This window comes from Lagopus muta, chromosome 4, assembly GCF_023343835.1.
Source record: "Lagopus muta isolate bLagMut1 chromosome 4, bLagMut1 primary, whole genome shotgun sequence".
Lineage (NCBI taxonomy): Eukaryota > Metazoa > Chordata > Aves > Galliformes > Phasianidae > Lagopus > Lagopus muta.
In genome coordinates, this window is record NC_064436.1 from 40,248,334 (window position 1) to 40,272,551 (window position 24,218).

The following is a 24,218-nucleotide window of genomic DNA, read 5'->3' on the forward strand; positions in this document are numbered from 1 at the left end:
AGACAAACCGAAAGACAAAAACAAAAGGCAGGGGCCCATCTTTTCCAGTGGCCTGCCTTAAATGCCACCAGAAAATAAACCTCAGAACAGCCTTATCAACTGCTTACACCTGACAAACCTTCAACAGCATCGGGACACTAAAGACTGTTTTGATATCTTTTAGTCACAGCTGACAGCTATGCTTTAGAAGATGTAATTACCTTGTCTGATAAAGCCAGACGCATCTTTTTTCTTAATAAAAGCCTGAAACTCAAAGGACAGAGAAAAGAAAAGAAAAACAAAGCAAAGCAAAGAACATAGAAGGCGGCAGAGAGGGGGCTCACGTGACTCACACCCCGATTCTTTCTCTGCTTGCCTGTCCTAATTAAAGTGCATTTGGGATCAGCACAACGAAGACCACAGCAGATCCCCAAAAAGCGACAGCATGAAGCCTGGTGGTCACAGGCTGCATGCACCTGCCCTTGCCCAAGTAACATAAAGTGAAGACTGGACTGAGAACTTACCCTTGAGGTATTGGAACTAAAAATCAGGGAGCTCTGGGGTGGTAGGAGCTGAGAGCACAGACAGGACCCAGGCAAGACAGTGAAAATACACCAGCAACAGCACAGAAACAAAAGAAAGTAAACCCCCAAATTGTGCAGATTTTCTTTCTTCTTCTAATTTCTCTCTCAGGCAATACAAGCTACTTATTTTTTCACTTCCAGAATTCTCCATCTGGTTTGCATGTCCACCCAGTTCTCAGAAAATGAGAAACTTTATTATCAAATTGGGCTTGGCACAAAACCTGCTCTGGGACAGCAGTTTTCTTCCACTTCATCTGCACCACAGGCTGCATTCACTGCATTAGATTATTTAAAACTAAACAAAAAATACCACCGTGCACAGAAACTTGTTTTGACATGCCTTTAGGCAGCAACTGGCTCTAATCTGCTTCTCCAGAGACACCAAACAAGCATTCAGTGGCCACACAGCACCCTATGAATCAGCTATTCAGTGACACAGTGTTCTGTTCAATACTTTCTGATGCTGCTAGCAAAGAAGACTGCAACACCAAACTACACAGAGTTTTCCATATCAGCCGCCAACTTGAAGAAGCTACTAAATCTTTGTCATTTCAGCCGAACGTTTGTGCACAGTCCCAATAGCTCAAGAATTTAAAGGACATTTTCAGTTTTGAATATTGATGTAACTTTCAGATTTCTTTTTGAGGGCTGAGGTTTTTGTTGGTTTGAGTAGATTTTAAATTAAGAAGAAAAAAAAAAAAATCAGATATAGAGAGCAATGAAGTTTCTCTCAATAAATCCAAAATGGCTGCTAACTTCAGAAGCTAGCGTCTCCTGAAATATTCCTACCTTTTTTAAACCCCTACAGTCCTTCAAGGCATTCTTAAGAAGTCAGTAGTTTAAAAAGAGAAAAGGATTTTAACCAAATACAGGTTTTTAGTTTACGGAATACACAAAAATCAAAACCTATGTTCCTGATGACCAGTTCTATCATGTTTGCCCTACACAAAGACAAACTTCTGCCAAGTCTTGCTCCGCTTGAAAAAAACAACAGAACAGCTATTTATTCAGATGTTTATCAAATTTTCAAAATCAATAATGGCTCTGAAGCAAATCAAATAATGAGTAATAGCCTCATTTCCTTCCATCTGAGAAGGGCAAATATAACAAGAAAAATAAAGAAATAAAAGATCTGACAGCTGTCTTTGTGTTCTTTACAAAATGAAAACCAACAGGTTTATTAGGAGGAGTATTCTTTCCATTTCATGCACCAGGGCTGAAGTTCCATTGTGCACATCAGGTGTACTTACAAGATACTGATGGCATTTTGATCAAAAAATTTCCCTAAGGTCACAGACACTGCAGCTGTGCAATGCACCGTTGAAACTATTTGGAATAATGTCAACATACGAAATGAAAAGGGCTATTCTTATAGCAGTACCCACCCACAAGTTCTCTTGTACCTGTTCTGGGCCCCATTATCTCCAGCAGGACTAGTCTTGAGCATTTTGTAGGAATTTGAATTAACACCCCCTTACAACCAACTTTGTGGAAGGTCATTTTTACTGAATCCACCAGGACAGCAAAGATGAGGAGGAAGACGCTAGGCCGTGGAGTAATTCACTGGCAAAATGGAAGCCTATGACAGGCAAGTTTCCAGGGACCTGTTCTATGTCCTATTCAACATTTTTGTTAACAGCCAGGATGAAGGAAAAGGGAGTGTTTATCAAGTTTCCTTATGGCACTTACAACGTGACTTCAGGTTTCTTTTAACAGAGTACAGAAATCTTGGCAGAATTAAATAATCCATTCAGAGCAGACAGCGTACAGGGAGTTACTTTCTAGCAAGAGAAGGCAAGTGCAGGAGCACAGCACTAACATCATCTGGCACATGGCAGTTCCTCAGAAAAGCACCCAACGCAGGATTACACAAATGACTGATCTCTGTTACGACACACACTGCAAATAAATTCCTGCCCAGATTCTGAAGTCCCATATTTATATGTAGCATTTACACCTTTCTCGGGAGAAGCCCACACTTCCCTTAGCTTTCTTGCTCTAGGAGAGCAGAAGCAAAGCACTTCCGCAATTTTAGACACAGTAACAGTATGCTTCTCTGGCAGATCTAACATCATAAAAACACCACTTCTTTACTGAGAGAATATCGTCACACTTTTTGTTTTTGCTGCTGTTAATCTTTGTTTAAACACCTGCGGTAAATTGTAAGCTGAATGAGTCAACAATAAGAGGCTCATACTGGAACCACACTTCTCACAGGAGCTTATAAATGAAGTTAGCCTACCAAACAAAGTAATCCTTATGCTATATTTAGTCCATGTAAGGCTCAGCCAGGTGTTACACCGGGTTTTAGGTACTTGTGCAAAGATATGGATCACTTGGAGCATCTGAGAAAGCAAAGAAACGACTGTTGGCCTAAAAAGAAAAAAAAAGAAAAAAAAAAAAAGAAAAAAAAGGAAGAGACAACTTAGGATCTTTATTTAAAAACATGACAGAGAGAACTGGTAAACACTGCAGAAAGAGGGAATAACCTGTGGTCTGCATTCATGACCCAAACTGCACTAGGCTGAAACTTAATCAAGGAGGTGTTAGATGAGACATCAATGAAAGCTTTCTAACAGAAGGACACTAAATCATCTCATCTTCTATGATGAGCCCCTGCCTGCTGCTCTCTGAAGGGCGGCAGTCTCCTCCCCAGCCTGAATCAGTACGCCCACAGGCCTGGGAGACTGAGGCCAAAAATGCATTGAGTACTTTGGCCTTCCCTGGGTGAGACGTAGCTAAGCTACCTCCCTATTCAACAACAGGGACGTGTTTCTAGGAAATTCCTTTTGATTCTGGTAAACTTGTAGAGACCCTTCCTGCCAGCCTTTATGTCCTTAACCAGTTTTCATTTCAGCTGCACTTTAGCTTTCCCTGGTAGCATCCTGGTGCCCAAAGGAGGCTTTGACATACTTTGTCCTTGATTCTGTTTCCTCTATGCTCTTTTCTCACATTTGAGCTCGCCAAATCTCCTTGCTTAGCTAAACATCCCTTCCCTGAAATGCTTTATACCCCTATAGAGTGGGATGACTTGTTCCTGACCTCTCAAATAAGCCTTCTTAAAAGACTACAGTCTGACCATAAAGACTGTATTAACTAGATCAACAAAAGATACAGCATCAAATCTTTGCTGTATTTTTCTGAGATCCAAGCTACAGGACGGGGTTAAAAATTCTCCAAAGACAAATACACAAAAAAAGTCTTGTACATAAATTATAACTAAAGTTCCTATAAATCAACTTACAAGCTGTCATTGTAATTATTTTGCCATCTCTCACCCCGTCTCCTACGCCTTCAATGAATAGACATTCTTTGCTTTTGAGCTGAAAGCTCATGTGGCAGGAACAAGTTGAATGTATTGAAAGGTTTTTTGACTGAGACAAAACAGTGCAAACTGAAGAAACCAGTGTGAGACCTCCAATTTAGCAGCCTACACTGAGAATAATACTTTACACATCAACACTTTCAGTGTTATTCTTTAAAGGTGGGATTGTTTTCCCTTGCTATAAAAGACTTAATAAATTTTTACCATACGCGAATGATCACTTTGAGAAACCTGATGATCCTACTTTCATTCCCAGGTCGAAAAGGGAGCTAGTTCATCCATCTAAACAGGGCTCTTCTTGGCTGTACGATTGCCTTTGTCCTCAGACCGGGAAAGACAATAGATCCTCTTAAGTACCAGAAGTTTAAAATTGTTAAATAGATTTTCATGGTGTTGAATCACAATCCAACTATGCCCCATGTATAAGCTTTTTCTCATAAACCTTGCTCCTTCCACACAGTACAGTGGTGTGGAATAAAATAAATATTTACAAGCACAGTTTGCCTTGCAGAGATTTTATTTTTCAGATACTACTTCTACCAAAAATATACAAACTACAACAACTGGAGAAATCTGAGAGAACACACTATTGCAAAATACCAGCAGCTGTCACATTGATCACCATAATATCAACTTTGTAAACTGTAAACTTCTCCAGGTGTTCCCCAAAAGGGACATTTCTAAGGCACACATAAGACACACAGAGGTTATTGTCAAAGCTTATTTGCAACAGCACTGCTTTATCCCATAATTCCTCTATTGAACATAGTCCCCACTCTCATTAGGAAAAATACAACACAGAAAGACATATTTCAATTACCAGAGGGAAATAAAAGATAACTTGAAAATATGACAGGTGCCTGCTACAGTCACATCTATAAAGGAACATTCAGGACTTTTCTCTCCCCTGAATGAAAGACAATTTTCAAGGGAAAAAAAAAACATTCTACAAACTGGTCCAAGAAAGAAGCAAAGCCAAGAATAAGAAAACACCACAGAATTTCTGTGGGATAAAGCAATTCATACATAAATCAAAAACACACATATATAGATACATGCATTATCCTACTACATGTCAGGTTATTTCACCATTAATGAGAATTTGCAAGAAACATCTGAATAGTGTGAATAATAACACTTTTCCAGCCAGGACAGAAAGCTAAAGAATCTAAGGGGAGTAAAGTGCCATCTTCCCAGACTACTGCAAAAAGATGATAAAGTGAAAACTGATAAAAGTTTATCTGACATTTTGTACGCAAGAAATGCATCTCCATCCACTGATTAATGTCAGTGGGGCCTTTCCTACCTGGGAAGATAAAGACGAGTGTTCATGACCTGGAGAACACCTAACTCTTTTCAAGTAAGAAGGAACAATAGCACTTCAAGCCTTACAGCCTTTTCACAGATCTCAGGACTAAAAAACAACAGTCTTCAAAATACAGAGCCACTGACTCATGAGGTTGTTTTACAGACCTTGCGATAATTATGTTTTACTGCTAGCTACTGGTAACGTGTTATTCATTAGTCAAGGTTCTCAGTTATTAGTTTTCACTAGCACAGAAAATATTTAAAATTAGTAGCCTGAAGTCTTCTCAATGTTGGGTTAAATTATGGCTGCTGAAAATCAAAGGATAGTAAGACAAGAAAACTCCACAGAACATAGGTTTTAATCTTTCAGTATATATATTAACACTCAATATGAGTCGCTCTGTTTTTATTACATATTTTATTATCATATATTATATCTGTTTTTAGTAGATGCAAATGAAAACAAATGAGACAACAGATTGCGCTGAGCACTGAAGTCATGGGGCTGCTGAACAAAGAAGCCGAAGCCCATAATGAGACAAACTGTTACTACATGACCAGGAGCTCTGAACCAAGAAGGAACTCTGCCAATCAGCAAGCATTTTGAGAGCTTTATAGATAATCCACCGGTCATTGAAAGCAGTTTTGTTGTCTTACACAGCTAAGCAAAGGCAACACCCTATCACTACCTTATGAGTTGCTGACAATGTTGATTCAGGATGATTCTGCAGTTGACCATCAGGTTCTATACTGTCAGAGAAAGATCTAGAAATTAGCAAAAAATTCAAATGGATAATATAAAAGAACACGTTCAAGTGTTAAAGCAAAAACATCCTTGACCTAGAAAAGGCAACGTTTTCATACCCTACCAGTGTCTCAAAAACTTAACATAAGGTTTCTTTCCAGAGCAAGAAATTGACAAGTTTCTTTGATGGATAACCATGAAAGTTATCACTACAGAGTAATCAAGAGCACAGCTGCTTGGAAACTTGCTTGGTATGCAAGAGTTTCTGTTCTGTTTATTTCCTCAATTTGCTTGAGCCAAGAGCTGAATCTGATCTAAAGCTCTTCTGCACACAGAGCAAGGAAACAAACCAGGTTACCAGCCAACCAACAGAATTCCACGTTGAAACAGCAAGGAATTGAGGAGAATTCTTTCCCCTGAAGATAAAATTTAAAAGTAGGTAGATTTTGGAAGTAATTTTAAGAAATTGATTTTTTTTTAATTAGTAAATTAATTGATCTCAGAAAGGGAAGTGTTCCTTTATTTATTACTGTCAAAATGGTTCAATTCAAAAACTTATAAAGGCTAGGGTCCTTGCCTGGATAGACACAGCTCTAGCAAGCAGAAGCCTTTGATGAGCTCCCAGCTAACTCTCAAGAGGATTTCTTCAGTGCACCCACTGTTGTAAAACAGCTTGAAATGAAGTTACTCTGTTCATAGGGTCACATGACAGACTCTCAAGACAATCTCGTTTTCAGAGAGTAATGTCCTGGCTAACACAAGCTCCTTCTAGTATTTTTTCAGCCCTGAGCTGCTTTTGCTATGTGAAACTTCATGTAACACACGTAAGTAAAATTGTCAGGGGCCTGACTGACTCATCTAACCACTGAGGATAAAGTGTGGAGTCCCAAAGGAACACAGTGCTAGTACTTCTCCAGCTGAGAAACTGTAGTGGCATTTGCTCAAGTACTTCTGCTGCTGTATTTCCTATAATTACTTCTTCAAGCCCTAATCTGTTTTCATTGGTATAGGTCCATGGCTAGCAAGGAAGCTATCAGTGCTTCCTTTGGGGAAAGCCGGGACACAGCTTCACACAAAGAGGCTTTTAAATAAGTAGCGCACTTTACAGACCAATTGGCCAGTACTCAATATATGCTTCTATTTTGGTAAGTATCACTGAGAATACATTAGCAGTATTCTGTTCCTTTCCTCTGGAACATCTCTTTAGTCTGAGTCAGGCCACTTAAAGTGACCTGTATCAGAATTCCTGCCCAAAATGTTACCTTAGCTAGATAAGTAAACATCAGCACAAACGTAACAAAAATTCTTTCTGCTGTTTCCCTCAAAGATCAGACCAGTCAAGGCCTGATCCATGGCTTGTGTCTAGCTGGCCAATTGCTCTTCAGACACATAAGACAGATGGTTCACGAGCTACTGGATACTGAAAGGCTTACTCAGAGAGGAAAGAAAGGATATTTTTATTTAAATACACCCCTGAAGATCCCCAACAAAAGGCAATTGTTCTTACTGGCAGGCATTTCATCTTGATGCTGGATCGGGGCCACTGGTGGTTCAAAGGCTGCTACGTTTATAACTCAGAATTGGTTGTCCAGTTCATTCCCAATCCTGAAAACTCTTCCAGATATCTGAAATTTCCCAGTCCACTCAGAAGGCGGGCAAGAGGCAGCCAAGATGACAGCTGAACAAAAGAGGCTAAAATTTTGGATGGAAGCCAGGAGTTCCCAGAAAACAGATCTTCTTTCTGTTTTTCATTCTTCCAAAGCAGACTACAGGACAACGAGCGGCAAGCAATTTCTTAGGGGAACATGAATCCCTTCAGAAATTTGGAGGAGAAGGAGAAAAAAAAAAAAAAAAAAAAAAAAAAAAAATCAGAATCCTGGAAGATAAAGAAAATAACCCTGAAAGTGTAAGTAAGGCAGAAGTGACATTTTCAGGTTTTTTTCACTTGATTGGGCAAACACACATCGGTTGTGTCTTTTGTGGAGGGCAAGGGAAGACTCGAACAAGATCATGTACAGTAGAAACATTACTTGAGATGTTTTTTCTTTGCATGATTTCACTTTTAGCAAGGCAAGTGAAAAAAAAAAGCCAAACTAAAGAACAAATACAGCCAAGAGTTTATGTGAGGCCAAACTAGATCTCTATCCTATTTGTGAAACAGAGGAAGACTTAAATGACTGGCTACTTATGAGTAATTATCACAACTATTATAAAAAGATTTGTTAAGAGAATTTTGGCTGTTATATAATTATCCTGTGGGTCACCATCTGTCTTTAAGTCTTCATAAAACTAAACATATGTTGTTTTCACCAACTGCTGTAGTAGATTCACATTCTCATCCTGCTTACGTGCTGCAACATGTAAAGTCTATTCATATCACTGGCAATATATTGGAGCCAAATATCAAACTATGCTCTGCGAGCAGGTTGTTTTGAAAGCCAGGCCACTTCCTTGAGTGTTCAGCTTAAAACTCCACAGTGCACAGCGCAGAGACCTTTCACTAACTCAGCATTTGTAGTTTTACACTTTGCTTTGCTGCAGCTTTCCTTTGGCAAAAAAGATACAATCAGGAGCACTGAGAAATACTTACATTACTCTTAGCTTTCTGTATCTTTCAAATTCTGGAAAAACATAGCTCAGAGTTTCAACTGATCAAAGAGTTCCTACCTATAAGTTCCTGAGTTAGGGTTCCCACTTCATCTCTTTAGGCAAGGTGGTAATTGTGAGAAATCCCAATGCTGCTCAAATACATGCACTCCTTAAATTAGCGTTCAAGTGGTGGTACTCAAATTATCACACAAATGCCATCTCCCAGTCCACTTGTAGGTGATAGTACAGGACTGAGACGCACAGTTCAGTATATAGCCTCCCCTAAAACAGTTTGAAGTTGTCATAAATTATGCTAGCTCCTTACACATGCTTTGCTCTTTTGAGATACTAAAGTAAAAATAAGAAATAAAAGAGTGCTTGAATGGTGGAACAGCTTAAGAAGAGATGGCTGAACTCTACAGAAGCAGGATCACATACAACACAAAAAATGAAACAAATCTTTACCTACACCGGTGTGTAGTTTTCGCTACAAAAGCCCTCAGAATATCAAAATAACAGTGCTACTGAGAAAGAACAACCCCAACTGTTTTATTTGGTAAAGCCAGGCCTTTACTGCAAGTTAATTTTTTTTTTTTTTTGGAGGGGGGGGGGGGGGAGGGGAGAGGAGGGGAGGGGAGGGTTCTTTCCAAAAACATGACTTCGGGACACTTGCTAGAATTTACCATAGTCATTAGGTCAGCTACACCATGACTAAATGCAGTAGGATGTCCCTCTTGCCAAGCGCTTACAAAAGTAGTAAGAGTCTCACAACCTGCATTTATTCCCATTTTTATAAATTTGCAAAATGACCATTTTTTAAAACAATGGCTGGCAATGAAATATGATGGCTAGATAGAAGTCAAATTATCTTAATTAAAAATCAAACTTTTGGTTGAGCATGAAACTTGAATTATTAACATATGTTAGAGGCTGATGACAAATCCCTCAAATATCAGCCGCATATAGAAAATTATCTACATGCAAAGATAATAATAAAATAAACAAATAATAATAAAATAAACAAAGAGATGCCATACAATGCACCAGATTATAAATGAGTGGAAAAACAGTTACTTGACTCCACTGTACCCTTTAGGGAAGAATTTTTTTAAAATGTATACAGAGCCACGCATACTAACAAGCACTGGTGAGAATTATCTTCATGAGCCATCAGCTTCAGGTCTGAGGAATACACAGAATCATAGGGGTTGGAAGGGACCTCCAGAGATCATCGAGTCCAACCCCCCTGCCAAAGCAGGTTCCCTACACCAGGTTGCACAGGTAGGCATCCAGGCAGGTCTTGAACATCTCCAGAGAAGGAGACTCCACCACCTCCCTGGGCAGCCTGTTCCAGTGCTCCATCACCTCACTGTAAAGAAGTTCTTGCGCACATTTATATGGAACTTCCTATGCTCCAGAGGGCTTAGTTTGTGTAGCCACATACTTAAGTCATGAGTGATGATGAGAGAATGATTTTGAAAGCAATATTCCATTCAGTTGAGAAGGAAAGACACTTCATATGCAGGAACAGCACCCAGCATGCTTTTGTTCTGCAGGAACGAAAGCAGATTATGAGTGTACAACCCAGGGACAAAATAGGAATCAACTGGTGCTAAACCTGTGCTGGGTGGGCAGTCAAGGCTCTCAGGCCACTTGTAGTGGTTTCCATCTAACAGTAACTCAAAACACTACAGTTTCTGTGACAGGCACCAGATGGCACAAGACCATCCAGTGCTCAACATGCCTTGCGGGCAGCAGTCTGCCATGTCTTGAAGTGAGAAATATGGAGCTGGGTTGCAATGGGAGTTTACCGAGTGGTTACATGCCTTCAAGCTGTGGAAATGCATTCCTTCAAGGCACTGAGTCACCTGGCCTCAAGAGACCTCTTACTCTCTTGATGCTGAGCAGCATGGAAGAACCCAAGTGATCTGTATGCTGTTAGGACAACTACTCTATTAAGAGATGCTTCTGACAAACCTCCATTAATTCCTTCTCTCTTCCTGAATCTAAGTCAGCTTGTAATTTTTTTTTTTATTTTTTTTTTGCAATTTACTACTCCAAGAGTAAAGAGGAATACAGATTAGTGAAAGATTTTTTTTCAAATCTCTCGTAGTACCAGCATCTCCATGTTAGAACTCTTCAAAATCTAAAGGCAAAGTAACTGAGGTTTTATTAACAAATTACCAATATACTAAATGCTTGCAGCTCCATCAACAGGGTTGTGGCTGGGAGCTGGTGAGGAGTGAAGTAATAACTGCATATACAGTGCACCCAGCATTACATCTTAACTTACAAAACAGAAATTTAATATACTTCCAGCTCTGTAATCTAAAGAGCTAAGATAACTCCAGTCATGAGAGAGCTGCCCAAAATAAAGCCACAAACCAAAAACCCTACAGACAAAATTATCTGCAAGCAGACATACTATTTTTCAAACACCTCTGCTATTAATGCTAACTTTCCCTGCATTCATTCCTTTCAGAGAATGCATCCTTTCCAAGAGACTTGATGAAACTTCCCCTTTTGCTCTCAAATGAAATAAAACCAATAGCAGTAGACAGAGCTCAGCAACACTCATCTCTGCCTAAGGTTTAATGTGTAACATAAAACCATTTAGAAAGTCTCTCAATTAATGAGCAATCATCAGTGGCAATTGGATGAATTCAGGTTTTTCAGATCACATACCTCATAGGCTTCATTCTCAGGTACAATTACACTGACATACCATGAAGCAAAGCCTCTGGAACAGAAACTGTTTTGGGAGGAGGAGAATTGAAGAAAACCTATTCCACTACCTGCAATTTCCCTTCAACTTTGTAGCTGGTACAAAAGGCATCAGCCTGCAACCTGTAATTCATTCTTGAGGTCACCTTTTACTTGTACCTTGCATTAGATTTCTCAGTTTCAAATGCAGTAATTTCTGCACCACTTCGCTGTTTTCCAACCTCTTCATCATACTGCCTCCTACAAAAGGACTTTATTTTCAAAGTACATCCTTATAGATCATGTACACTGCATAAATACCCCAATAGCACATCTCCCTTACACGGTGAACAAAGCAAGGAGTTAGACTAGAACTTCAAATTCACTCTTCATATCACCATACTGCAAGTACTACAGAAAGCCAGCTTTCCAAAATGAGGTATTTCACAAGCACATTGTCACTATCAGGCAACTTTCCTCCAAAGAAATCAGTTGATAAAGTTATGTTGGATAACTAAAATTACTGAATTTATCATTTTATAGTAAGGCTTGTTTATCCAGTGTTAGGCAACCCCGTTGTATGGTTTTTAAGCAAAAACATTCATGCATCCATTACACCCTTTAAAAAGCTCAGTCTTCAGTGCTGATATATGCACTCCAGTTTGATCAATAAGGACTGGAGCACAGCAGCATTTCCAATGCATGAATAAAATCGTCTCCAGTAAATGAATGTTGGAAAACATTACTTCAGAAACAAATCCATTGTTAGAAAAGGTTATTTATCACTGCTTACTAGAGAAGTATTTTGATCAGTGCTTTTTTGTTGATCTTCAAATCACTGTGTTTTCCTACAGATTACTCAAAGAAGGTAGAAAACAATTTCTTTGAAACAGAACCTACAGACAGAACCTGAATCTCAGCTTTTGCAAAGGATTTAGAAGCATTCACCTAAATTTACTACTATGCTGTCATGTGAAGCAGGCTTCACTAATCTCCCACTATAAAGCAACTCCTAGCAGACTCAGAACTACAGCCTCTGAGAGCAAACATGGTAAGGACTCACTCCACTTGGTTAAAGAAACCTATGCCCTACAAAAGCAAGAATAGCAGCCTTCTCACATGCAGGCAGCTGTGCTGCTCTTGTGTCAGAAGAATGAAGTTTCACTACATCACGTCCCAGCCGCGGTGCTTCTTGAGGTCTGCCAAAGACGTGAGCAGCTAAGAGTGGTATGCAAGAGTGACTGAAGAGTTTTGGAGGTAAAAGTACACCTAATGAGATCCGTGTGAACTCAGACCTGAAGATGGTGGATAAACTAGCAAGAAAACCTTTGCAACACCAACAACAAAATCCATCTGCTTCTTCAAGAACACAGGGTTGTGTGTCATGAAACATCCTTGCGGGATAAGTACATTGTTAAGGACAGGGTAGGAACACAGCATGCGAGGCTGATCAAGGAAACGCTGAAAGGCAGCGACTTAAAAATCAGCACAACCAACAACCATCCTATGCTTGAACTATAGGCAGAAGAGAGAGGTTATATACCATCATCAACAGGCTTGGGTGTCACCACCCTTTTCAAAGAGCTAATAAAAGGGAGTCGTGTACCAGGTATACAGAATCTCTCTTGGCAACATTCATGCATTTATTTTCCATGCTACAAACTTCATTAGAACAGTCAACAAGGTGAAAACGTCAGTGCTACTGACGAGCTGCCGTTAACCTCATAAGTCACCACATTGCTATGCTTAGTTGTCAAGAACTGTTCCTGCTGAACATTGCATGGATGCACCTACATCTCCAAGCCCATCTCCTATTTGCTTCTCTCAGGGTACGTGAATACAGGGTAGATTATTCTCTACTGTTATATTTTTTTTTTCTATTAAAAACCTATAATTCATCATGAATACGTGCCAATAATGCCATCTACACTTCAGTACATTCAAAGCACCACTTCCCAGTACTGATGCTAAATACAAATAGGGCAGGAACGTGTTTCCTATCTCTGTATCAGTCTCCCCATTCAGTATATACACGCTGGTCACTGTACATATGTGCACTGTGCAAAGCAAAAGAAAGAAGAATCAAGTTAGTAATGTAATAAAAAAAAATTCATGTCAAAATAACCCAAACCACATATGGTGCCCTGCAGGTCACTCAACTCCCCCCCCCCCCCCCCTTTTTTTTTTTTTTTCCTAGGATCCAATGTAAAAATGCAGGTCACATCCGACAAAGCTCAAAGCAGGTTGCAAAATGATGCTGAAGTACAGAGGTTTACACGGCATGAAGAACTGCTGATCTACTAAGATGAAGCAGACAACAAAATGAAAGCTCAGTGTATAATTACACTAATACATGGCAATTTACTTGAGAGGAAGAAGGATTAAGTAGTCCTGCAGCAAGCAACTTGTATTAAACGGAGGAGAAAAAACAATTGAGGATGAGCAGGAACTACAGTTTAGGTAGATGAAAGGTAAATGAAGCAAATTTAATACTGACATTAAAAACCACAGTCTTCCATAAACTTGTCAATTATCCATCAACTATCACGTCCGCATGCAAAAGCAGCTTTCTGAAGTTTTCAGCATTTCAAATTCATTGCACCGTTGCATTTAGCTTGCAAGCAGAACCCTGACAACAATGCAGAGCAGTGCCACTGTGTTTCTCCATGATCGGTCCTGATTCTCCTTCCAAAGGTTACATGGGGCACACACTGGTGTGCTTCCTGCTCAGGACTTGCCTGTGGTTACGTAAAGAATTTTTCACTAGAGTAGATCTTAAGCCTCAGATCTTCCCTCCATTGCTCATTCCTGCCCCACCCAGGGACAGAGGCTGTTTCTTCCTCAAGGCGCTAGCACATCTCTATTCTCTAAACTGGAACTGTGAATTATGTTTTGCTGTTGTTGTTTTTTAAGGAAATCGAACACATATAAGCAAAAAAAAAAAAGCTTTAAGTGTCTGTTTGCAGCCTATGTCATTTCACCATTTCAGCTTAGAGGGCTGTCAAACATTTATGTCAGTACAATTAACAGTGTCTCCTGCCAGCAGATGCTGGATGAGCACAGCAAAGACAGGGATAAGAATTTCTACCAGATCTACCACCAAGACAGCCAGTCACTTCATATTATACCCAGCTGATGCTGCAATTACTCTAGAACTAAAAGAGGCTTCTCAAAACAGCCTAAGAATTATTAAAAGGAGCAGGATTTTCTGTTTTACTCTTCAAAGAGTTACAGACTCTAATTCAGGGATCTCCTGGAAGCACCACAAAACACAGTATTACTGCATGGAGATTAGCAACTAAAGAGCTGTAATAACCAAGTATTTCAAAATAAAGCACCAGCCATCATTCACACCTCATTGCTTTCTTGCATATCTCTTCTACGGGGACTAGAATATACTTGACGATGATCCAGATGCACACGCAGCACTTAGTGTAACTAAAGTTTTGATGAACAGACCACAGTCATCAGTGGTGAGGAAAACAGAGTCAGCACACTTGGGAAGAGTCCTTCTTTTCTGCTTCTCATATCACCACAATATCTATGCCAAAGGGAATCCCAGCAAGGAAGGTAATCTCTAGCATGCACTGTCACATCCAATTCACTACATGCTATTAGAACCCACTAACACCACAGCTGCTACAACACCCTTTCCTACATTTCCAAGAGTGCAGCTCACTTCTCCACACTCCCTAGGAATACAGAACATGAAGACAACTCACAGAAACAGTCCACAGAAGTTAATGTTGCTTTCCCTTATAAAGCTGCAGTAAGTAAGAAAGGGAATGGGAAGCAAACAGAAAACATGCTGTGATAATACCAACAGAGTGGAATGACATTTGGACTGGATCTGCACTTTATGTGCAGATCTGTCCCTTTCTACCCAGAGACATAGCGCAGATCTTCTAAGTGGAATTTCTTTAAAATAGAAAAAAAAAGTATTTGAATAGTTTCCTACACTCACACTATCGAGCGTATGATGAAAGGCATACTGAAACTAGATTCAGTTGTAATTTTTATGCAAGTGTGAATGCTGCATCAGAGTTTTAGACAGCACTGTGGAACAGCTAACATGAAGAACATACAAAGCAACAACTCCTCTGCGAGTTTGGCTTTCATTAGAAGAATTGATTCAAATAACAACAACCAGATGCTCTGGTCATGTAATGAACTCTTAAGACCTTTCCATGCATATTCTCTATTGTTGCACAGATCTCATCCAAAGTGCCACATTTGGTTGTTCCACAGAAGAGAGCTAGTGCTCTGTATTCACGTACACAAACACCACTTTACACAAGCACTTCAAATAGACTGAACTACAAAATACTCATACTTGCATAAAAATGCTCTGAGAGCAGCAGTGAATGTGCACTGCATGCACTGTTATTTAAAGAAAACCCACACCAGAGAAGTGAAATCAATAAATAAGGTACTGAAGATTGAACAATGGGAAATTGTACTAAATAGACAGAAGTTACAACCTCATTTGTTACAATTGTTCACAACCTCCTTTCCAACTGGTCTGGAAAGTGGCAAGAAGACAAGACTATGGAAGCAAGCGCTGAGTTTGGGCAGGAGAGGGCATTAAACATTTTGAAAGAAATCATCTTGCAACAATGTTAACGAATGTACCTTCTGAACAGAGCCTTATTGTACACGTGGCATGCTTCAGTTTGCCAAGGTCGCTATTCAAAGGCTTTAGCTTATCTTGGACTAAGAAGGAAGATCCTCCCTGCCACATGCTTGATTGGCCTCATCATTTAGTCAGTGCGCCCGTGGGTAGTCAAAGCATTGAGTTCTTGCCAATACTCTCCTACAGTCGTTGAGAAACAGCAAGCTCATCAGCATCTTCTCATGACTGGTTTGTTCATTCACGTGCTGAATATATACTATGCAAAGGGACAATTCAACTACAGCTTATTAGGTTAGGTCATGCAATCGAAATATTTCACTGTTTAAAGAGATCTGATGCACAGATCTATTTTTTGTCCCTCTCTTTTCAGTCTTATGAGCTGAAAAAACTACTTTGGATGTTACAATTGTGTGAAAATTAGGGACTTATGTTCTGCGCTGAAACTTGAAGTTGTTTGCCTACTATAAAGTCTAGCTGGGAAACTCTTGCTGGGTGTGCACATCAGCCAATAACATCAACAGTTCCATGGGCACACAGCTCTCACCAGAGGTTAAGAACACAAAGTGCAGCTGCTTTTACAAGAATCTTTATCATTCCCTTACAGGAATTCTAAAAATAACAATCGTCTTCAAATTCGGCTTCAATTTGATCATTTTCATTAGTAACCAGTGAAGAGTGCAATGGCATAAAACGCGTCTCTCAATATATTTTGGCCTTGTAAGGCACCATGGAGATGACCATATCATGACTACCCCATAATTAAACAGGAAAACTTGGGAGTAAAATTTAGGACTGTGCTAAGAGTGCCAAGTGAAATACAGAAGTGTCAGAATGTCACCAGGTCACACAATCATCGATGCATGTCACACATCCTTCTAAGAGCAACCTTTCAAACAGCTGTGACTACCCGCTCAGAGCAAGGCTGAAAGCTCTGTGGTTCACCATTTTCTTGTTCTGCCCAAGTGTAATGATCAGTAACAAACGAGGCAGCAGCTACCAAAAAGCAATCTCCATCTTGGCATAACTTGGAAGAGCTCTCTTCAACCTCCTGCAGCAGCCTGGCATCACAGACTGGTGGCTTTATGGTCTTATGGCCTAGCAGGCCTTGCCACAGCTGGGTGGATGTGCCTCTACACTGGAATGCACTAAGCCGGCTCTTTGCTCAGCCACCCTGCTTCATCCTGCCTTTACCTCCAGTTCTTGCACTGAAGGCACAGTCTCAATACTCACTGGTTATTTCAGAAGTTTACAGTTTTACTTTAAAAAGTCTTCTACAAGATTTTTGAAGCCTCATATATGCCTTCAGTGCGGTTTGTTATCAAAAGGTACTGAGACTTTTGAAAGATATAACCCTTGGAGGAAAACAATAAGCGTGCATTATATCCACATTACTGGCAAATACAGTTACAGAATTAGCTCAGCTGAATTACAAATCCAAAAGCAATAACAACAACACAAGCTCCATCCCCTACCACATCCCTTTATTTAGCTCACCTTTCCAGAAGCCTCATGATAATACACTGCTATTAGCAGCCTAACCTTCCCTGAGGGCAGAGGCTGAATAAAATCCTGCAAAATAAAGCTCTGGCAGGGAATCATGGAGTTACACAGACTTATCTCCTCACTGAACCATTCCCTTTTCAAGGCACTGTGGACTGAGAGAAAAGGAAAAAGTTCAGAAGGATAGCTATTAAAGCCTGAAACAACAGCAAGAAATAAATATCAAAACATAAAGGTGCAAACAGCCCACCCACAGCGAGCCATAGCAACCAAAGCGACACTGCCTGCAGAACACAATTCAGGTATCTGTGAGGGATGTCATTGAGAGATTGTCATCGCGTGCTACACACACTCAACTTCTTCAAACAGATGAAGTTACAAATTACAAAAGATACAGCTTTATGCAATATGCACCATGGATCAGAGGTCCCTCCATGAGAGCTTTTGAAGCTACAGTGCAAAAAGAAATTGCACTGTACTTTCAAATCCAAGAACTCGCCTCCTCTGTCACACACTACCAAAAGCTCACAGATACTAAGCAAACTGGAGAAGAAAGGAAGGGATCTCCTCAAACTCAGCTTCACTCTTCCCACCCGTTCTCATTAGTTGATCATACAGTTCAACCAGGATTACCACCTCCAAATCACTCCTTCACTCTCACTGCATCACCATTAGCATTGCAACAACTATGCCTATCCCTTTTAATGTGTCAACAACTGAGCTAAACAACACCAACTGAATGACAAATGGAAAATAATAGCTTTTACTTTTTTTTTTTTTTTGTCATCCTCTCCCCGTCCTTCAGCTACTTCACTGACATGAATACCATTTCAACAAGTTCACTCTCACCCCATATTCTGTATTGCTCTGTATTGCTATTACCATTCCAGGTAATTCAAAATAAAATGCTGCTACAAATATATATTTACAAGTTGCTCAGTGTGGATGAGAAACAAGTCACCATTACTAATAAACCATCAGTTTCTTTTAGTATGTCTGGAACAGGAGCAGATACACTAGTTTCACCATAGCAGCTATTACAGCCAGAAACATAGATACCGCTGCTGAAGAAAATATAAATGCATAAGGGTGCTGCACAGCGGAGTGAAAAGACACACCCTTGTGCTGTTCTGGTCGATAAAGATGCTTTCAAAAACTCCTGTTCTTTTCCCTTTACAGCCTTTCACCAAACGAAGAACAATGCTTCTAGACATGCAGCATTCTCCATACAATAACTGTTCTCTACTACACCAGGGCACTTGTTTCCTAGGAAACATGCAAAAAAGACAAAAAGTATCTAGCAAGTTAAATATGCAAATAAACTAGGTCACACCAGCCATATTTCACTCACCAGAGCAAAGAATTCACAGATCGTATTTTGGAGCACAGTGTTAGTTTTCCTGTAACCGCTCAAAACTAACCAAGTTTTGTTCTTCCATGAGCACCTCTGAAATATGGTGCTTTTAACAACTGCAAGGAGGAGCTTCAGTGAGAAGATATACGTTGTTTTGATGCCAAGAAAAAAAATACATTCTTAATGCAAGTGTATTTGTACCAGTCAGATATCTGCAAAGCCTATCAAACTCTGAGCAAAGCAAGTCACACCAAACCAAAGCCTGTTACTCCAGTCCAAAACTTAACAAATTACTAGGCAAGTTTTCACCTTGATTATCTATAGCCTGTAAGAGAGTTAGTCAGAGTAACTTCTTCTTAACACGCAGACCAAGCCAAGCTTCACCACAGGAGGATAATGAGGAAACAGAACAGAGCAAATGACCCTTTTGAACAATTCTTTTCAGTATCCTGAAGCAGTTGTTTCCCAGGTTTCCTTTAAAAATAGACAGAGTCCAGCAAAAGTTGAGCAGGTCAGTCTTAAAGAGAAAAAACACTGTCTATTCTTTCTTAAAAAGCTCTCAAAATCCCACTAGCTTCAAAAGAATTCTTGTTTTGGAGAAGAAAACCAAGATGCCAAACCACAAGATAATATTTTTAATAATTTTTATTATTTTTATTTTATTATTTTATTATTTTTATTATTATTTATTATTATTATTTATATATTTTTATTATTACGCTTGGAATGGCATTACAAGAATATGCCAGGTGAGAAGGAAAAGCATATTTATCTGCTATGAACAGCACCTGCAGTAGTACCCTCAGGCAACATAGGCAAGTACCACTAACCCAAATCAAGCATAACAAAAATCAAAACCTCACAGTCAGCCTGCCTGACAGCCTGGCAATCTCCTAGCACAATATTAAATGAACAAAGCATCCTGTGTTGTAGGACCATGCCAGCAAGCCTAAAAACTGTCAGCTGGATCATACCAGTATCATTTTCCAGAATAATGAATTCTATACTACAACTACGCACTCCCTTTCTGACTCTGAGCTACTGCTAAAGAGTCTCTTCAGCTCATATTAGACAGTGAGCTGTAACAGAAGTGCACTGGTCACAGCTGAGGGCGGAATGAATATTGCCTGAAAAAGAAAGCTATTTATATTGCTTCTACAGCCTTTACAAATCTCAGTGTAACAGCAGGCAAGTACAGTCCACCAAGTACTTCAGGTACCACTCCTGATTTTCTAGCCTGCAAAAGAGAACATCAAAGGCAGGTGCCCTCATGACCTCTCGACATCTGTTTTGTTAGCCACGGTATTAAGTAGGAAAAGGATGCAGACACACTGCTCAGTCCTCTTCCTCACCTTTAACAGATAACACAAACAAAGCTATGTCAAAAGTTCAGAGAAATGTTATTTAATCAGCCAAGGGAGAACAGGAAGGAGCTTTATATAAAAGCCAATCTTCTGAACCCAAAAGAAAGTCCAGCAGAACTGGTACACAAAAATGCGTTCAAAGATGATACAATTTCAGAGACAAAAAAAGACATTAGCAGCTGACAGAAATGGTATGATTCCTACAGCTAAATTTATGAGTCCTTGGCAATCTTCTTGGGTGTCTCACCACACTTACACTTTTTCCTATCACAGAACTGATTTGGGCTGATCATCATTATGCAAAAATCTACATGCCTTTGTATCACCACAGTCAGAAAGACAGTGCACACAGTATTTCTCATTCTCTCCAGGTGAAAGTTTGCTGTTTAAAGAAGAAAAACAAAACATAACATAGCAATAGTCTGTTAAAACAGCAACTCCCTAGATGAATAGCTAATAAAGAGCAACCTATTCAATTCAAGTGCTAGCTGGCAAGTTCACATCAGAGACCTGGCATGGTTGGGATGGTGTGGGGTTCCCAGGAAAGAGCTATCAAGACCTATAGAACCATCCTGCCACTGTTTCTCAGCAAGGATGCTGCACAGACACTCACTCTCCCACTCATCCTGATGTACCTGGCATAGAGATACAGGATATCAGTGTGCAAATAATATTAAATTTCCTTAAGAAAAGAAAGCACACACAAAAGTGTGTTTGTTTGTTTGCTTTCATGTAACAAAGCTCGCTTGCTCAATCTTGTCCTCTTGCCTCACCAGCAAGGTAGCTCACAGTTGCCCTATTAGCAAGATAAAAGGAGCAGCAGGAGCAAGTCCCAGTCCTGCTACCTCCCTCCCCAGAGCTTTAATATCAATTATATTTAAAAAAAATTAACACATTTTAATGCAACACAAGTGTGGAGAAAAAAAAAAGGGGGGGGGGGGGGGGGGGGAAGAGAGGAGAGGAGATGGTAGGGTTCTAAGCTTAGGTTTAATTTTTAGGCTTACACAATGCAGAATATTAAGTATGACTAAATGAGATAGCATATGTATTCATTCAGGAGAATTATCAGGATTACTGGCATTTGTTCATTGGTTCCAGACTTGAGGAAAGAGACACAAAGAAACCCCAGTAACAGCTTTATCCTAAAACATTTCAATCTATTTAGTGAATTGCTCAAACTGAGCAAGAGTAATCAGCTCCTCCCCATCTAACCTTGCAACAGTGTAATCCTACTCTGAGCGGTGGTCACTGAATATTAATTGAAATCACTGTAGGAAGTGAAAAATGCTGTAAAATTCATTTGTTAACAGTCAAAGACTCAAGAAGGTTCTGTGAAAGAATTCCCCCCACACACGCTTCTTTAAAATTAACTAACTACACCCAAGGGACACTGAGAAAAATAGCAGCAGCAATTTTCCACTGGTCTTAGAAGACCATTCATCTCAGTGTCGAGCTTTAAAAAGAGAACTTTCTGAGCCTCTGTATCTGCCAGCACACGTGAAAACTGAATAAAGAAATGTGAACATCGACCCTGCTTATTTTGCATACACCTAAGTACTGTATTGCATGTAGCTGCAGTAGGCATCAATGAAGGCGTTCCAGATAACTAATATGTGAGAGGGGGAATGGAAACTGAGCCCAAGGAGCAGTACCGCAACAACAGACAGTCTGGCGAGGCCACAGTTTCATTAAGCAGCAAGGAAGCAGTTAAAGCACTCAGCAGTTGACTCCAGAGGTATTTTGTTCAAAGTCATTAAAATAAATCTGATTATGAAGGTAGTAATGGCATTTTGTTCTTGTTAAGTCAAACTGGTAGATATAATAGCAATTTCATGGTTGGTCCCATAATTATTTCCAAATATTACTGCATGCTTATACAACTTCCACAACTACGGTGATATTGTTAGAGAACAGCTTTAAAACAAGGAAAGTTTTCAAAGAGCACTCACATCATCCAGAAATCAGTGATTAGCATACAACATGGACTTCAGCATACTGCATTATCAATGAGAAATTCCTATCAGCCTCCTTCAGTCCATAGTTGTTTTTGATGATTGTCACAGTTTCTGATACTTTTGCAAGTTTTGCCTAATTCTTTTTCCTCTGAACTAAGCCCTGCAAATTAGGACTCTTCCTCCACAATGCAAAAAGGCATTTCTAGGAATTTCTAGGAAGGTTTTCTAAGTGCTTGAAGTCCACCCTTGTCCAGCTCAACCCTAAATAAGTCTTTACAATAAATAAAATTGATGGCTGTGCTTAGCTTCATTAAAGAAAAAGTTCTGAAAAAAACCTTTTCAAGTTATTCTCTTACTGTACCACTTACAGTACAGTGATACAGTACCCTAGCATACAAGTATGCTGAACCAAAGAACATCTACTAAGTTTGAGACATACAGGATAAAACATATCTAAAAAGAGCCCCACTTGCTGCCAAAACCCATATACACAGCTTGCTCAGGAAACCCACATAACCAACCTCGTCGCATTCCACCCCCCCATCACATATCCCCCTCTGCCCTGTAGGAGTTAGAGATGCTCTATATAAACAGTGTAAGATATCAAGCTTTAAGAAAATAGAGCTCTATCAGAGAAAAGACTCCACTCACTGCTGTGCCTTCAGTCACTGGCACACAATGGCAATGTAATGGTTCTGTTTCTAAAACTCTACATGATCTCATGGGGAGAGCGGAAGGAAATCGGGCCCGTATCTTAGCATACATAAAAAGAACAAAAATAGTCTGTTTTTCCAGAAATTATGAAAAGGAAAAGGATTTGAGCTTCTGATGAAACCCACGTTGATAATTCTTTTCTCTACAAACTGCTCAGACACTCAAGTACATAAACCATTTGAAGTGACTGGATTGCTGCACCTATTCAACCCAGCATTACGACAGTGACTGATGTAAACGCAGAGGAAATCCTTCAGAAAAAGAAGGAAAGCCAAGTGAAGATGATGTAGAAGGCCTGATTTGCCATTGCGGTGTCAGCCAAGAGTGGCCACGGGAGACCTTTGTATTTTAATTTATGCTCTCTGAGTCAGGCTGAGGAGCAGCAGCTGCTGCAGCAAGCAGCAGAGAACGCGTGGCTGTCAGCAGAGCAGACAGGAGGGCAGTCCTTATGCCCACTACCCTGTGGGGAGAAGAAAGATAGCAGGAAAAGATTTCCCCAGCAGGGACCCCTCGCTACAAAAACAGATTTTGGCTGGCAAGAGCAAAAGCTCCTCAGCATTCCTTGGAAGCAGGAAAACAGAACCAGGAAAAAAAAAGAAAGAAAGAAATTTAACATCTTAAAGTATACTGCTTACACTGGATATTATCAGTGCTAATAGGAACCACATATTCCAGCAACTGCACCTTTGGAATTACATCTAATCTCAACCATTAAATCTAACTTGCAAAGGTCAGTTTGTTTCTCATTCAACAGAATCTATTACAGTGCAGGGCAGGTTATGATGCAAAACAGTTACACACCAAGCTCCAAAGGTGGAGAGGAAATCAAAAAGAAAAAAGAAAACCCCTCAGAAAAAAAAAAAAATTAAAAACAAAAACCAACCACCAAACCCTGCCAGCTAAACGAAATAACATGCCTTTAAATGGTAAGCTTTAAAGTGTTTTGTTCTATTGTCCAAGTTTTCATTGAAGTAGCTCTAAAACAGATCCCATGCAGCAAATAAAAAAAGACATCAGCTTCAACAGCTTCTAAACTGTTTACTCAGGTCTATGCTTCTAAGCAAAGGCTTCCTACAGGAACAGGAATTCAGATTAAAATGTTATTTACCTGGAAATTCAATTCCTGCTGGGATCAGACCGTGGACCTGGGAACAAGAACTTTCAAAGTTACTCAGAAGCACTTCTCTCAGTGAAACAGAAAGTCTCAACACTCTGTAAGCTTGGTTTTATCATTGATTTCTTTTTCCCCAAGGCTAGTAACTAGCTTAAATCTGAACTGCATCTTCCACCTCTGCAGTCAGCTCACTTTAAAGGAACCTTTTTTTTTTTTCTAAAAGCATATACCATCAGATAATCAAGTCCTTGCCTCCTCTTTGTTCAGCCAGATAGAAGTAATCATCTATGCCACTTCTGTTATTCCTCCCCTCCCACAAATATTGTGCAAGCAAACAAGTGTAACTTGCTT

The 24,218-nt window shown here is 39.8% G+C and overlaps 1 protein-coding gene across 3 annotated transcripts in view; it reads right to left on the reverse strand.

The window, feature by feature from the left end:
• Nucleotides 1-24,218, reverse strand: part of TSPAN5 (tetraspanin 5) — an 80,252-nt gene that overhangs the window by 39,111 nt on the left and 16,923 nt on the right. Inside the window, exon 1 of one of the 3 annotated variants that reach the window (XM_048941252.1) lies at nt 7,449-7,754. The exons of the other annotated variants lie outside the window; for them this stretch is intronic. Coding sequence (XP_048797209.1) covers nt 7,449-7,463 — 15 coding nt within the window. The 5' untranslated portion in view covers nt 7,464-7,754. Of the gene's footprint in view, nt 1-7,448; nt 7,755-24,218 lie in introns of those variants that run through there. 3 annotated transcript variants of the gene reach the window in all.